Below are 16962 nucleotides of genomic sequence, written 5' to 3' on the forward strand. Positions count from 1 at the left end.
AACTGTAGACCAAATATGTTGGCTGGCCCTCATGCCCTCATTTCCTGGCATTCCTTTGCTTCCCGGGCTGCTGTTATGCACAATTAACAAAGGCTTGAATCTTGGCTGTGGCTCTCCTGCAGCGCCTTTCCTTTTGCATCATGCACTGCCAATTTCCTGGCATCCCTTAAGATTGGTTGCTTAAGTTACCTGCAAGTGCGGTACAGTTGCCAAAGAGGTGCTAGTGGGTGTAGACCTAATCCAGCACCTTCTCGGCCTGGCTGCAGGTGGTGGAGACAAGGGTTGTCAGTGCGAGCTGAGAAAGAGGATCATCCTGAGACTGAAGCCTGGCGGATGCACCATTGAGCGAGCTGCGTTTTCAGTCCTGCTGGTGGAGGGTCGGATCTCTAGAAGCAAATGGTGACAGATTCAGCCCAGGATCTGGAGGCCTGGGGTCACTTGTGTATGTTTTAGATGGTATCTTTCCTTATCGGTTCTTTTTATTATCTCTCCCTTTCTAATCCACCTCAGATCCCCTCGTCTTTCTGACTCTCAGGATCAGCATCTCTCTCAGTCTAGAGGAGCTTTCAAAGGACTTCCCGCTCTGTGTGCGCCGATTGGGGGTTGGGGCACGACGGACGAACTGATGGCGTTGTCCAGTGAAGCCGGCAGGAGTCGCTATCGAACAGGCTCTGAGGAGGCGTGGCGGCGTAAGTGGAGGGGGCGTGGTCCCGAAGCCAGCGGACCAATAAAAGCAGCGGGCGTGTGGCCTAGGTTCGCTTCCTGGGTCGTGTGACCTTGGTTGTAGCAAGGTCTGAGCGCCTTCTCCCGGGACACAACCGTGATGCTGGCGCTGCGCTGCGGCCCCCGCCTGATCGGCCTGCTCTCTGGCCAGCGCTCCGCACCGCTGCTCCTCTCCGCGACCCGCGCCTGCAGCGACAGCGGAGCACGCGACCCGAACTCCTCCTCCTCCCGGAACCCTCTCGTGTACTTGGACGTGGGCGCCGATGGGCAGCCTCTCGGCCGCGTGGTGCTGGAGGTGAGGACCCTGGACCCGATCGGCCGGGCTTCGGCGTCGGGCAAACTTTACTTCTTGGGCACCATTCTATGGCTAGAACGCCGGGTGACCTTGGGCCTCTCACTTCCAAACCCTGGACCTCAGTTTCCCCGTCTCAGAGAAGCGACTTCAGTTAGGTTTGTTCCAGAGGAGTGTTGAGGCGGGGAGTTGGGGGGTGGGGGTGGGGTGAAAGAAAAGGTCAAGGTCAAAGCGCGCCGAGTGTCAGACCCCTGGCTCGCCAGGGCCGAGGTTGGGCTTCGGAGACCCTCTGCGCCCGAGGTTGGACGCAGAGCTCTGAGATGGGTGTCTCAGGTCCAGGTGTTGCCGAGTGCTCACGTAGTGGCCTGAGTTTAACACCCATGCACTCCGCCCCCAAGTCCTGGCCACTTAGGAGTAGGCCTGGGGAATGCTAGTGGGAAGGTGGTTCGACCGGAGTCCAATCCTCCACACTCTCTGAAGTTCATACTCAGCAATAGCTCCTGTTCCACCCTTACTTAAAAAGAAAAGGTAGGTCTGAGGCCCTAGCCGCCTTCAGGCTGTTCCACTTTAAACAAAGGGACCGGTTATGTTGAATTATTGGAATGGGGGGAGGCTGGCATTTATTGTGAAGCCTCAGTTTCCCCATGTGGAGTACATCCCTAACTCCTTTTGTTGAAGAAAGATTTTCGATGTTATTTTGTTATGTTTTTTCGAGACATGGTTTCTCTGTGTAGCCCTAGCTGTCCTGGAAACTCACACTGTAAACCAGGCTGTCCTTGAGCTCAGAGATCCTCCTGCCTCTGCCTCCAGATGGCTGGGAATAAAGACATGCACCAGCACCAAGGGATTCTTAAGAGAAGCTGAGAGGCAAGAGGCAAGCGTGGATGAGGCTACGGTCTTTCCTTAACTGTCCCCTTCTTCCCTTCTGTGTGCCTCAGTTTCTCTCTGTACTGAGGAGTGGCAGCTGGTTCTAACTATGGTACTCTTGGTCCAGGGACTCATGCTGAGGGCCTCCAGCTGCCTATTCTGTCCCAGAAAGTGGCCCTGGATGACACTGGTCTCTTCTGATAGATAAGAAACGAGGCTGCCTCCAGCAAGCCTTGAGTTCAGGAAGCAGCTGCCAGAAACGATAGCCTGCTTTGGCTGTTCTAGAAGGGTTGGAGGTCATAGGAAAAGAATGGTCCTGTGGTTCTTTCTCATGGTGCTTTGACGGCTGGGTGTGAATGGCGAGGGGGTTCTTTCCTACACCTGCTTCTGGATTAACCATTCTTTTTTGTTCCTTTTCCTTCCCGTAGCTAAAGGCAGATGTTGTGCCAAAGACAGCAGGTAAGGCAGAGGTGGAAAGTGAGCCAGGCAAGGCTGATGGGCTTCGAGGAGGGGTTAAGGGCTCAGCCTATGATAACATGGGAGTTTCAACCTAAGCCCAGCTGCTGGGTTCCCCGAGGCAGCCTTTTGTCCCTCTCTGGACCTAGCTGTCAGCTCTGCTAACCAGTCTGACATCTCAGAACCAGGGGACAGCCCGTGAAAGCTCCCAGACATAACTTCCAACCAGTTTCAGCATGATGGCACAGGTCAGGGTTAGGTACATAGTATGTGGGCTGCTTGCCCTGTTACCCTGGCTGGCACAGCTTAGAGCTTGTTTTCTAGTCACAGTGTTTGCTGCTGGGTCAAGGCAGGGAAGGGGGTGATCAGGAATGAACTCACAAGGAGAGGCAGGGTCTTTCCACACATGCAGATCACCTGGGAGGTTGGCAGGGAGGAGTGGCCTGCCCTTAACCTGCCTCTCCCTCTTTCTTCAGAGAACTTCAGAGCCCTGTGCACTGGTGAGAAGGGCTTTGGCTACAAAGGCTCCACCTTCCACAGGGTGATTCCAGCCTTCATGTGCCAGGTAACAGTAACACGGCCTCCGCCGTGAATGGAGCTGGCAGTGGTGATGCCCAGGATCACTAATAAGCAAGCAGGGACCTGGTGCATGGAAGGGACACAGCAGAAGGCTGCCATGGGGGTGGATCTTAAGGCTTTGAAGGGGCACCAGAGTAGAACAGTCTCTAACTTAAGCATTCTGTGTGCTCTTGAGCACTGGGCATGGTAGAAGAGAGGGAATGGGAGGAAGGCGGCTAAATTGGGATTACACATGCTTGGACTTGGAGATGCCTTCCTAGTGAAGGGTTTTCCCAGTTAAATGAATGTGTTCTTTAGTCACACGTTCTTCCTATTTTGCATACATGTAAGCATTGCTGTGTCAGGTTTGGGATAGGTGATTGCAACAAAAGCTTCTTGGGCAAACTCAAGGTCAGGGATTAATAAGACCACGAGAGCTAGAGATGGGCATAAATGTCATGGCCTCTCTGAAGTTCTTTCTGCCTATTCTTCCCATTGTAATCAAGTAAACAGGGGGTTGGGACTGTACCTACTGACTCTCTGTTTACACATTGCGTATGAAGGTGAGGTGGACAGGGCTCTAGCTGAACTCAGCCAAGCTCTGTGACCTTTCTGCTGCAGAGACTCCCAGCTCCCCCTGGGGTTGGTGGATGAGGTAGGCACTAAGGCGGTAGCTAGAGTTCAGGAAGGGACTTGAAGTTTAGGAGAGCTCTTTATGGCTTGGAGTAATGGCCTCTGGAGGCACAGGCAAGATGACTGGGGACAGCCTATTGGTATCTGTGGATGCTTTAGTGGACAGAGCAGCTCACACCTCTCACTGAAGGGTCCTGTCTCAGAGAAACCACAGTGCGGTCATGACTACCAACTGGGCACAGAACTGCTACTATACTCTTTCCGTTCAGGTTTTCCAAGGCTGCCTGGACCTTGGGCAGGCTCTCTGAGGAAGATTCCCAGCTCCCCTGTGTCATGTGTGTGCAAAACCTTTGGGCTTGACCTTGGGGAGAGTGATGCTGAGGCAAAGGAGGGGACAGCCTGGGGAACTGGTTTTCCCCTCCAGCCCATCTCTGAGACCAGGACCCCTGGTCACCCGTTTGTGACTCTCTGAGGAATTGTGGGTTGAAAATCAGAACCCCTTGGGCATGTGATTACTGAAAAACTAGCTCAGACAAGAAAGCAGACTTGTTATGGTGTGGCTCCAGAGGCTTGGTTTTAGCTTAGCCTGAGGGTGAGCCTTGGGTGGGTTGGGCTACCTTCTCAGGGGACCCACACTGCCAGCTGTGTGGTAACCAGTTACAAGGTATTCTCTGTAGGCTGGTGACTTTACCAACCACAATGGCACGGGAGGGAAGTCCATCTACGGAAGCCGCTTTCCTGACGAGAACTTCACACTGAAGCATGTGGGGCCAGGTATGTGGGACTGTGAGCTCCTCTCTAAAGCTCTGTGCTGTTCTGTACCGTATGGATGCTGCCACACCCGGCCGCCCAGGGAAGGTGTGGTCCACAGCTGCCTGACATCCTGCCATGCTCCTTCTGTTAGCATCCGGGCAGTTCAGCCTTTCCAGCTCATTGGGTTTCCCTAGGACTTTCTCACTTTTAACTCTGTAAAAACCAGACTTTCTGCTGTAATTCCAGTACTTGGGAGGCTGAAACTGGGAACCCTAAAGGTTGAGGCCATCTTGGGCTACATTTTGAGACTTGTTTCAATAAACAAAAACCAAATTTCCCAATGGAAACTTGGTTGGGGAGTCCTTAAGCAGAACCCAAGGCAGAGTGTGGGAAAGTGTAGAGGCCGTTTCTTGGGATCCACCCAACACTCGCACTGAGATCCCTGCAGTCCTTCCACCCCAGCCCCCCCACAGAAGACTAGCTGACAGTCAAGGCACACAGCTCCCGGGTCTGGATGTTAGCACTGCTTCCCTCTGGTTCCCGCATCTGCAAGTTCACATGTCCTTGATGAATGTGAGCCATCTGTTCTGAGCTCACTGAGCAGCTCAGAGGCAGTTCCTCATCTGACACAGCCCTCTCTGCTTGTCTCACAGGTGTCCTGTCCATGGCGAATGCAGGCCCCAACACCAATGGCTCTCAGTTCTTTATCTGTACAATAAAGACAGACTGGTGAGTAGTTCACACTGTAGGACCTCCGAGAATGAAGCCAGAGGAGGTCAGTGCACAGTCGGAAGGGCAGTGTGCAGCTGGACCATCTGCTCTGGCCCAGCGACTTGCTCCTCACTGTACATCTATCTGTCTGAGAGACCGGGAAAACATTGAGGGACAATTTGGGCTGTTCTGTGACTATGTCACACCTATGCTTCCCAGTGGTGCTGTTGACTAGAGTTTGATTTGTGTTGCCCCTGCACCCCACACACACAAAAGGGTTCCTCTACCCCACATCTGGGAAGGTGCTTCAGTGTCACCGTCTGAGTAGAAGCCATTTTGCCTGGCTTAACCTGATGCTTTCTCGGCTTGCTTCCACCACAGAACATGCTTGTGGAATCCTAGATGTTGAGGCAAGTTTCCTCAAACACCGATAGCACAGCTGCACACAGCTCCCCACCTTTCAGCCCCCTGCCGTCTAGAAATGCCTTTTTCCTGGTAGAACCTCCACTAAACAACAGTCCTCAGTGTTCCAGACCGCAGGTCCGTGGACGTGAGAGGCAGCGGCTGAGAACTTTAGAAAAAGCCCGTTTGCACAACTTTAAAGAAACCTAAGGATGGCGCTTGCTAGCCTCTGCCGTCCAAGCCATGCAGGGCTGCCAGGACTGGGCATGTTGTTGCTGGCTCCAACTTCTTTGCTCCTTAATGGGCCTTGCAGTTCTGCCCCTAAGTCCCTTTTGTGGTCTTAAAACTCAAAATCAGGAGTTACTCAGCTCCAGGCTTCTCCCACATAACCTGACTCTCAGTTTGCCCGCTGAAGTAGTCTGTTTGGACAATGTCACTATTTGAGCAGCTCTGTGCCATCATTTTCCTGGGCAAAATAAGAAAAGCTCACTTCTCATAGGTAAGGTCACCAAGATTCAGATCAGGTACCAGGTCAAATCCCAGAGTGACAGAACATGCCCAGCATCCTCTGGAGTGCAGCTGGGAAGCTCACAAAGCTCGATTACGCTTTGGGGTGTGTGTATGTTCCTTTGAGAATTAGTCCCTTCGGCAAATAATTCTATGCAGGGTAGCCAGGGTGCTCCGTGTTTTCTCACTTAGTTCAACCCTCCTCACAGGCTGGATGGCAAGCATGTTGTGTTCGGCCATGTCAAAGAGGGCATGGATGTTGTGAAGAAAATAGAATCTTATGGCTCAAAAAGTGGGAAGACGTCTAAGAAGATTGTCATCACAGACTGTGGCCAGTTGAGCTAACTCACAGCCAAGGTGCTAGGAGAGCAGCCGCCCGTGTGTTGATTCACCCAGGTGCTTCAAGCACAGGTGTCCCAAAGGACTGTGTGTGGCCACGTCCCCTACTGCGTATGAAGAAGGCTACTCAGGCACATAGTCCTTCACAGGACCAGGCTGCTCTCAACTGACCATCCTTCCTCAGATCCTGTTTCTGGGCATCAGTGTGGCCATCGGGACATGCAAGCGTTCCCTTGATTGCCGTTCATGTGTGCCTTGGACATTGACCTGCTGACCAGTTAGCATCCAGGGAAGGGTCCTGACTTTTTCCTTGACCAGTGGGGACAGCAGTAGCTTTTAATGTTGTCTTCCTCATAGAAACGAAACTGTGACACTAACCGCACTGTACTGTGTGTGACCTGAGTTGGCACAAGCCACAACCTCCTGAGCCTGGCTTCTGGATACATAACTCAGGGCTCTTGTGAAAGTTTCGAGATCAATGCCTTTCCTCCCAGTTACTGTGAATCCTGCTGGTTGGCTGCTGTGACTTTTGAAGGGAGCCTGTGGGATAGAAGCAGCCGGACCTGGGGGCAGACCTGTGAGCTGAGGCTGTCTGCTTAATGTGAATTCCTGTGTTAAAACCTGCCCATGCGCATACTGTCCTGAGGAGGAACATGTGTCCTGGCAGGCTTTTTCTATGTGTTAAAGAAATCCAATTTGTCAATGATAGTATATGTAAAAGATTTCTGCAATGGTCCTTGTGGTCATCTCACATGTGATAATAAATCCTATTTTCTAAAATACTGTTGTCTCTGGGTTTAGAAAGAAATCTGAAAGTTAAGTGTTTGGGGCTTGTTTTGAGACAAAGTCTTGCTGTGTGGGCTAGACGGACCTAGAACTTGCTGTCTAGCCTTGGCTAGCTTCAAACTCTTGATCCTCCTGAATGCTGCTGGGATTCCAGGCATGTACCCTTGTATCCAGCCAGAACCAACTTTCAAGTTAGCATGTGTAAGGTTCTGTGCTTTGAACTGTTTTTTGTTTGTTTTATTTTATGGTGCTAGGGCCTTTGTACATCAAGGCCTACCCTCAGCCCTGTGCCGGGGAATTCTGTGGAGAGCATCCCAGTTACTAGCTCAGAGACCTGTGAGTACATCCTTGTTGCCATCTGTGCTGTGGAGATGATCCAGAGGATTCTAATCCCCACAGCCCCCACGACGAGCACTGCCTCCAGGAAGAGTCCCAGCTCTGCTCAGTGACCAAGCTTCAGCTTCCCTCAGCTGCATAATGTGTGTGTGACACCTAGATCTCACAGGTGTGATCCATGTCAGGTGCATGGCCTTGGGCCTGATGTCGTCATAGCAAGCTCTGGGTAATGACAAGAGGATGACATTTCCCATGGATCAGATCCTTAGGAAAGGGGTCTTGCCTAAGCAAGGAGCTGAGATCACCGAATGTTAGGGGTGTGTTTCCCTGTTCTTGCTGGGCTGAAACCTGGAATTCTTCATATTACTGAATTCTCAGGGCGGGCAGGATTGGGGGGGTGAGCAGATGACTAAGAGTTCCCTTAGATGGGCGGGGACACTCCTAGAGGAGGGATTTGGGCTCTGGCTGGGGTGAGTAATGCATTCATTTGGTATAGTATCCCTGAGTCAGGTGCTGTGAGGTTATGGGTGGCCTGGTCACTCTGAGGTCATGGTGGCCAGACTGAGTCTTTCAGGGTCAAGGAGTTTCCATGAAGTCAGAGCTCAGCTGCACAGGTTGGGAGCTTTATTGGACCGGTAGTTTCAAAGCGGTTCTGAGAGCATCCTCAAATGCCCAGGTGCGAGGACATGGACCCGGAGGCCTATGTCGACAAGTTACTCTCCAGTGCTTTCTTCAGTGGGACTGCCAAGGGCGTTCACTTGAGAAGCAGATCTCAGCTGAATGACTTGATCATTGCACTTGGGGGCGACAGCTTGCAGGTGAGTGAACAGGCCACGGGCTGGATTGTCATCACCTGGAGAATGCAGCCAAGGTAGCTGGCAAAGGGCAGCACCCTGAGTTCTTGTGTGCGCAGAAGGTACACACAAGGGATTCTTAGAGAGTCACACAGGCACTTTGCCACTAGCCCTGACCCCCAGCACCTCAACCTTTTTATTTTCCATATTGGCTTTGAAGTTACTTTATAGCCCTGGCCAACTTTGAACTTGTAATTCTTCTGCCTCAGCGTCTTGAGTAGCTGGGATTAAAGGCCTGTACCCATCCCCCACCCGCTTTAAGCAATTTACTTTAAAAATAAAGTGTTTTGAAAGTATTTATTTATTTATAAATCTATATATTTATTCATTTTTACAATTTATGTATTATTTTTTTCTGGTGCTACATGGTGAAGTCCAGGCCTTACTGATGCTGGGTAGATGACCTTCCAGAGCACGGGTCAGAGGTGTGCTGTTGATGCCGCTGGCGTTGCCTGCTGACCTGGGGTGCTCCAGGTACCAGTGACGAGTTAAAAGGAAAGCCAGCCTCCTTGGGACGTGACCTACCTACTGTCAATTACTGAGGGGTCTCAGAGTTAGAAGGTGGGAGGACTTTTGGTTCCTACTCACTGAGGATATGTGTGCTGTGTCTCCATCCAGCGGAATCTAGGGGCACAGCAGGCATGCAAGAATTTTCTAGAAACCATTCCCCAAAGGCAAAGACAAGGTCATTGACCTCTGCTGTTCTCTCAGAGGCCTAACAAGGTTTGGGGGAGTTTTTTGTTTGTTTTTTGTGCAGCACCATTTTAAGTAACACTGAAAACCCCGCTTGTTGCTGGCCAGTAGCCCTCAGTACCTAATGCATACATCAGTATCTTTGAGTGCCCAATGCATACATCAGTATCTCTTAGTACCCAATGCATACAACAGTAGCCCTCAGTACTTAATGCATACATGTGATTCCTAGATGCCATCATATAAACACCTTATGTTTTCAAAAACCCAAAACATTAGTTTTCTGAGACACACAATAGCTTTTCAGAATGACTTCACTGAAGTAAAATCTGTATATAGTAAAATTCACTCATTTTAATTGTACCATCAATGGTTTTTGAAAATCACATCTGATTAATGGCTGTCAGTTAAGACACAAAACCTCACTGTCTTTACTGAGTCTTCCCTATATCTCTTTCTAGGCAGCCACTGAGTTCCATCACCATAAAGTGAACTTTGTCCTAGGACTTTGTGTGGAAATAGTGTGAAACAGGAGTTACTACTTTGTACCTGGCATCACTAGCACAGTACATGGGAGACTCTAACACAGTGGTTCTCAACCTGCATGTTGCAACCCCGTTGGGGTCAACAGACACTTCCTCAGGGGTCATATATCAAATATTTACATTACGATTCATAACAGGGGCAAGGTTATAGTTATGAAGTACAAAGAAAATACATTTATTTATTTATTTACTTATTTATTTATTATGTATACAATATTCTGTCTGTGTGTCTGCCTGCAGGCCAGAAGAGGGCACCAGACCTCATTACAGATGGTTGTGAGCCACCATGTGGTTGCTGGAAATTGAACTCAGAACCTTTGGAAGATGAGGCAATGCTCTTAACCTCTGAGTCAACTCTCCAAGCCCCCAGAGAAAATACTTTTATGGTTGGGGGGGTCACCACATGAGGAACTGTATTAAAGGGTCACAGCATTAGGAAGGTTGAGAACCAGTGCTCTAACATTTGTCTGGGTTCTGCAGGGCTTTGCTTCATGAAAAGAAGTTTCTGCAAATGTTTCCTAGGTATAATAAAGCCCAAGGCCTGGACTCACAGGCTTCTGGGAGAGCATGCAGTACCCGAGCTCCTTTCTTGAGACTGGGTTTTACCTGAGCTGGTTTTAAACTCCTGCACTCAAGAGACCTTTTGCTTCAGTTTAGTGTGTGTGTGTGTGTGTGTGTGTGTGTGTGTGTGGTGGCACTGGGGATCAAACTCAAAGCCTTATACAAGCATTCTGCCTCTGAACTATAACTTAGCCCAGCTGGGGCCTACTAAATGTTAAACCATAATTTAGTTCGAGAGGCTAGGCTGTATTAACATCAGAAAAGTCAATTAATACAATACAGTAATTTCATATATATGGGTGTGTAAATACAATATTAGAATAAGACGCCAACGTTACAGAATTTTTATTACAAAAGAAACATTTGCAAAACACAGACACATAGTATTAAGATGCCCTCTAAACACTTATACCCACGGACTAGTGCAGCCCTCACCCCTCATGGTAGAAGCTTCTTTATGCAGTCATAAAGGATGTCTGTAATGATATTTCAATTGTATTTTAATAAATAGAGACTGCCTAAAGATCTGAGAGTAAAACAGTCCCACTGGTCAGCCTTACAAACCAGATTATGGTAACACACATCTTTAATCTCTAGTTGCCATAGAAACCGGGTGGTACATGGTTTTAATCCCAGTGGTACATGCCTTTAATCCTAGCCCTAAAGAGGAATATAAGACAGGAGGAGATAGCTCTAAGACAATCTCATTTTGAGATTTTTGGGAAGCAGGATAACCATTTCAGGCTGAGGTCGAGCTAAGAGCCAGTGGCTGGATGTTTTGCTTTTCGGATCTTCAGGTTGAACACCAATTTCTCTCTCTGAGTTTTTATTAATCATGGTTCAGATGTCAGTCAATTCAGATTCACAGCTAGTCAAAGTACAGAGAATATTTCACTGTGGAATGCTCAGCCTTAAATTGGCCATCTATATTACACTCCCTCCCCTGAATCTGTCCTATTGTGTATCTAAATTTTTTTCTGACCAGGAGCACTTTTCTTTTTTTAAACTACTAAACAGGCATGGCTAGGACCAACTCCATGGCCCTGCCTGTTGCCTCTGCCTCATCCAACACGGCAGAGGTATGTTCATTGCCCCTGCAAGCTATGTTCACCACCCCAGCTCCAGGGACACAGTGGATCTTTGCCACCATTAATCAACTTGTAGCACACTACTCACAAACCCCATTTAAGTGCAGGACCTTCAAAAGAATCAGAGCTATTTGTGCTGCCAGCATGAACCAGGAAGCCAGCCTTAAAGAAACCATGCAGTTTTTGCTGCTAATGCTGAGTCAGGAAGCCTTCTCTTTGATTCTGCCAGTAAACAGAACCTATCTGGAAAAAAAAATGCATCTACCAAGAAGCTGCAATTGACTCCCATTTTTGTGTGTCTAGAAACCCTTTTTTTTTTTAAATTTAAGTTTTCTTAGATTTTATGTGGAAATTCTTGCCCCATATTGGACACCATTTTGTAAATGGAGACCATTCATTCATTTCCTGGATGCCCAGACTCAAATAATCACACAGAATCTATATTAAGTGCTGCACTGTTTGTCCAGTGACTCAGGGTGTGTTTCTATCTAGCTCTTATTTCTTAAATTAACCCATTTCTATTAATCTGTGTCTTGTCATGAGTCTGTGGCCTACTGGTAAGGGTCTGGTGGCGTCTTTCTCCTTCAGCAGCTACAAGGTGTCTCTCTGATTCCGCCTTCTCTCTCTCTCTCTCTCTATATATATATATATATATATATATATATATATTTGGATTTCCTGCCTGACTTTACTCTGCTAAGTCATTGGCTGAAACAGCTTTATTCATCAACCAATAAAAGCAACACATATATAGAAGAACATCCCACAACTATTGACATTCCATTATTGAAGGAGGGAACAGGGAGGGTCATGAGACTCCCTCTCCCAAGAATTCAGCCACTTTCCCCAACTGGTTGTTTGCAGCTCTGCTCTAATTGAACATGGCCTTGGGGGTCTCAGGAAAGGACTCGGGTATAAGCTGGGAAACTCCATCTGTGAAGTCACAGGGAAGTCATCAACTTGTATTATATACAGACCTTCCACTGTGGCCGCTTTGGGTCATCCATACTCCTGACCATACTTTTTCTCCCATGCCCTGTAAGCGATCCTAATACTCATTGTTTCCCCCAGTTGGATCTTTGGTGGAATCAAGTTCTGGTTTGTCATTGGGATTATAAGTGAGGGAGGCATTACTTAGTTATTCCCAAAGCAAAAATTAACAGCATATGGGTATGTAAGTATCCTTGGAGACCAAAAGAGGGGGTGTCAGATCCTCAGAAGTTAGAGTTACATGTGGTCATGAACCATCAGACATGGGTGTTGGAAATTGAACTAGGTCATCTGCAAGATCAGCAAGCATTCTTAACTGCTAAGGGATCTCCAGTCCTTGTTATGAGCTTTCTTTATACAATGTTGAAAATGTTCAAGAATTGGCTCTGAGCATGATCACATATGGCTGTGACCATATTAACAACCATTCAGTGTGTGAATTAAATGGAATGTGAATTGTTTCTTACTCAGTCTTCTTAGAAAGATGTCTTAGCAGTGTCTTCTAATTCTCTTGGTATGCAAGATGCTTCCTCTGGGATCCTACTGTCCTTCTGAAAGATGCTAACATTTGACCTACATATGAGTTCTGTGGAGGGTCTTTAGTGTCCTCTTTCAAAGTGTACTTCATGGTATTTTAAAAAATGATTTATGTGATGGTGCGTCAGGGCTATGTGTATGAAGGCACCTGCAGAAGCCAGAAGAGAGTGTCGGGTCCCCTGGAACAAGAGTTATAAAAAGTTGTAAGCTGCCTGCTGGGTGCTGGGAACTGAACTTGGGTCCTCTATAAGAGCAACAATGGCTCTTAACTACTGAGCCATCTCTCCAGACCCAGTTATGGTATTTTTACACAAAGCAGTCAATTCTCCTCAGACACAAGTGGGTAAGGGGCAGACAGGCATTTAAAAGTTCAAGTTGTTGGGTTTTTTTCTTTTTAATCCATTCACGTCCTCATTTCAAATCCTAGGATCCCATTCTTTATGCTCTCTCACGTGAAAATCTTGATGGGACCGTGAATTCAAAAGACCTCGAGGGTTCAGCAGCCCAAACAATTAAGGTTTTGTTTCGTGTTTAGTGAAATCATCCCAGTGTGTGCAAAGGAGTCTTTTCCCATTAGAAAAGACTTTGGGTCCTCAGTCTGTAACTTATGCTGTGAACTGTTTTGTATTCTCTTGGTAATCAATCAAGCATCCTCAAAAGATTTTGCCCATCACAGTCCTTATGGTCATCCTTACTGTCATATGGTAAAGTGCCATAGACAGCTGGCCTTCCCATATACATTCTTGTTGCTTAATCATAGGTGATACCATGATTAATTGTGATGTCACTGCCTGCCGTGGATTTCTAGCATGCCATTTCCCACTGGCAGGTAGTCCAGCTGTCCCTTCAAAGGCATAGCCACACTCCCAGATCCAATCTCTGTGGGGCTTTCCTGGTGTTGAGCCTACAAGTTGGGACCCAATCACGAGATGTAAACAGCACAGTTATTTGGATAAGGAAGTCAGTATCTAAGGGGAAAGAGAATGCTGAAGATCCTCTCCCCTGGGACCTTCTGCTGATGGACAAAGGAACACTGCCAGCACTTGGATAAGTGAAGTCAGGCTCTGTGCTGAGGACAGCTGAGGATGATAATGAAGTAACAAAAGGGCCAGTCAAGGGCAACCTGGTAGCACTTACGAGCCCACGTGCGTATGCGCACACACAAGCGTCTGTAAGCCAGAGAAGGAAATCTCCTTTTGTCTTTCACAGATTCAGCTTTGCTGCCAGCAGGAAATTGTACCTCTCAGATTCAGCCACCAGAGGCCAGTAAAGACCAGCTAATTTGTACAAATGGGAACCACCCACCGACTCACCCTCCCACACACACTCAATCCCAAAGCAGAAGAAATTCTTTTTTGTTTGTTTGTTTGTTTGTTTGTTTGTTTTTCAAGACAGGGTTTCTCTGTAGCTTTGGTGTCTGTCCTGGAAATAGCTCTTGTAGACCAGGTTGGCCTTGAACTCACAGAGATCTGCCTGCCTCTGCCTCCCGAGGGCTGGGATTAAAGGTGTGAGCCACCACCCAGCGAGAAGGAATTCTTGCCTGGCCTGTGAGTGGAGTGGCGGGAGGACAAAGAGCACAGTAGAATGTCTGCTGGGCAAGAGTGTTGTTTTGGGGTTTGTTTTTGTTTTTGTTTTTTTCAAAAACTCAACAGGGAAACAGGCAGCAGAATGGAACTAAGGGTGTGTGCCTGGCGAAGGGAGAGTAAAAGCCTGTGGGCCAAGGAGAGCTGACAGATCCAAGGCTCTGTCTTCCCTGAGCAATGCAGGAAGTCAGCCTGCCCGTGGACAGGGTGTGTGAGGGAGCCATGGGGTCAGGACAGAGCGTGGGTGGGGGGGTGGCTAGGGAACAGACAGTCAAATCCAGGGCCGTGTCAGAAGGAGGCTGCAGGAAGCAGAGCTGCTGTTTCCTGGAAGTAGAGGTAGAGAAACAACTCTGAGAGTCTCTCAAGTCTCTCATCCTCTCCGAACCTTGGCTTCCCCACTGTAGGTTTCAACTCACTCTTACCCCCAACTCACAGTTTACTACCAGGAGCAAAAGTGATGATGTATACGAACTGGGTAGCCCAGGATCTGGCACACCCCACCAACTACCCCTCTGCCACCTTGCACCCATTCTTCCTGGCTTGACTTGAAGTTTACCTCTGACCCAGGTATGGGAAGAGCGATGGAGAGACAGCACAACCAACCTGATACCAGACCTGCTCGGAGCCACCGCCATCTGTTTGCCAGTCTCCTTTCTATGTTCCCTACCTCCACACTTTGGATTGTTTGAAAGCAAACCCAGGCGCTGTCTTGTGTCAGCCAGGACACTCCAGTATCCAGTAAATATGACCCCAATGACATCACAGCTCCCAAAACAGAATTCCTTCAGCTGTGGGTGAGACTTCTCACTATGCTGGGCTCGGGGCCCAGGCCTGGCTTTTGTTCCTATCTCCTATCTTCCACTACTGATGAGGCATTCCGGCCTGTGGGAACAGTGGTGGCTGCTTCCCCAGGAAGTTCACTTCCCTTCTGCTCTGAAGCTTCCTCACTTTTGAGAGAAAACACTGGTTAAGAGGGGAAAGAGAGGGCTTTCCTGGGCATGCAGACTGGCAGTCTCCACCTTCAGGAGGGGCTTACCCTCAGGGAAACAACCCCCACCTCCCCAAGGGCTCTCTGCTGCAGGCAGCTAGCTGGCCTGCTGTGTGTTTGTGTGCTTGCGTGTACAAGTGGGGGAGGGGTGGGACTGAGAGTAGGGCAGGGGAACCAAGACCTCTAACGTCTCCCCTGGGACTCTGGCATCAGGATAGATGAGGGAGGAAGTTTTAAGGGAATCTGAGCCCAGGACAGCCTGTTCCTAGCTGTGGCCAGAGCTCTGAGGGAAGAGCTGACTCCCGAGAGGCAAGCCCACTCCATTCCTCCCTCTCAGCCTCTTCTCTCACTGCCAGGGGAACAGGCTCAGGCACCCTGGCCTGCTGGTAGCTGTTTGGATGTCCAGTCCTTGTACTTCCAAGGTATAGGGAACTGGGGTCAGGACACCAAGACACAGTGGGGCCTGCCTGCTTGCTAATCTTACAGAAGATCCAACTCAATTCTAGGGTACTTAGCCTGGTTCAAAAGAAGCTATTAATAATTTGAGACCCCACCACAGTTGTAGGCATCAGGACCCTCCAGTCTCAGTTTCTCCACCTACCCCATTGGCATAGTCCACTCTACTTTGCCCCCACCCAAGACAATTTGAAAGATATATGAGACTAGAAAGCCCAGATAGCTGTCAGAGCCTGGGAGGAAGGAGGCAATTTGAGAATCAAATTCTGCCTCTGCCATAAGCCCAGTGGGTGACATCAGGAAAGACTTTCTTTTCTGGGCACCCTAGCTTATTCCTAGAGCTGGGCTGGTTTCTCACATCCTTCCAAGATCCCTACTTTGGTGACTGCTGCTCTCCTGGGCCCCTTAGTGGTTGCTGCCTCTGGATGTGGATGTGAGCATTAAGTCCAACCGGAAATCCTTCCTGTCCAGGGGAATTATTGATTTCCACAGTTTCGGGAAGTGTCGAAATCCATCCTGTGTTTGCTTTGGGTTTGTTTTCTTTCCATGGAGCCCAAAGAGCACATATGATGCACGTGCATGCGCACACACACACACACACACACACACACACACACACTGTGGGGGGCAAATGATAGGAGGCTAATCCAGAAAACTGAAAGCCAGGCTGGAAGCTTCAGGCTGGGCTGCTAGTGAGCAGATAGCACAGGGATCCTGGGTTCAAGGCTCACTCTCCTTCCCACTCACTCATGTAGTGTGAGCTAAGTCTTGCTGGCTAAGCAGCAGGCAGTGGGACCAAGAGGTCACCTCCCCTGGGCCTGCCTTATCTGTATAGTATACAGAGGGAGTGGGGCCTCAGAGGGATGGGTGATGGGGGAGGGCAGAGTGCTCTCTGCTTGGCATCCTTCTAGGTGCTAGCTGAGGTCCCACCAGTTGGTGTGTGACTAGCTGCGGGGTTCAATCCCAGCACTTGGGAGGCAGAGTCAGGCAGATTTTTGTGAGTTCAAGGCCAGCCTGGTCTACAACACTAGTTCCAGGACAGCTAGGGCTACCCATCGAAACCCTGTCTTGAAAAAAACAAAACAAGATTCATTCTGTCCTTTGTTCACTCTGCGGTGTGGGGTCCCCTCCACTCACCTGCTTGGCTGGACTGATACCGACTGCTTCCACGCAGACCCCAGCCTGCCTGCCATTTACACACCTAAGGATAAGCAGGAATTCTCTTTATGTTACTCTGAAGAAAAAGACTTGGTGACTTCCAGGGCTCACCCTATAGCACAAATCAGACAAGGCTCTTGCTGCTG

General features: G+C 48.9%; 1 protein-coding gene across 1 annotated transcript; it reads left to right on the forward strand.

Annotated features, from left to right (window-relative positions):
* The first annotated feature begins 766 nt into the window (after positions 1-766).
* Positions 767-7021, forward strand: Ppif (peptidylprolyl isomerase F). The gene is made up of 6 exons (XM_087906217.1): positions 767-1018; positions 2311-2341; positions 2815-2903; positions 4207-4303; positions 4936-5011; positions 6112-7021. The coding sequence occupies exons 1-6, from the start codon at positions 824-826 to the stop codon at positions 6245-6247; spliced, it is 624 nt and encodes a 207-aa protein (XP_087762343.1). The 5' UTR covers positions 767-823; the 3' UTR covers positions 6248-7021.
* The last annotated feature ends 9941 nt before the right edge of the window (positions 7022-16962 follow it).

This window comes from Myodes glareolus, chromosome 5, assembly GCF_982192425.1.
Source record: "Myodes glareolus chromosome 5, mMyoGla1.1, whole genome shotgun sequence".
Classification (NCBI taxonomy): domain Eukaryota; kingdom Metazoa; phylum Chordata; class Mammalia; order Rodentia; family Cricetidae; genus Myodes; species Myodes glareolus.

Excerpts from the sequence above, each read along its gene's own strand:
- Ppif (XM_087906217.1), top strand. The coding sequence starts at position 824 with ATGCTGGCGCTGCGCTGCGGCCCCCGCCTGATCGGCCTGCTCTCTGGC. Across the intron at positions 1,019-2,310 it reads TCGGCCGCGTGGTGCTGGAG|CTAAAGGCAGATGTTGTGCC; the intron begins GTGAGGACCCTG and ends TCCTTCCCGTAG. Across the intron at positions 2,342-2,814 it reads TGTTGTGCCAAAGACAGCAG|AGAACTTCAGAGCCCTGTGC; the intron begins GTAAGGCAGAGG and ends CTCTTTCTTCAG.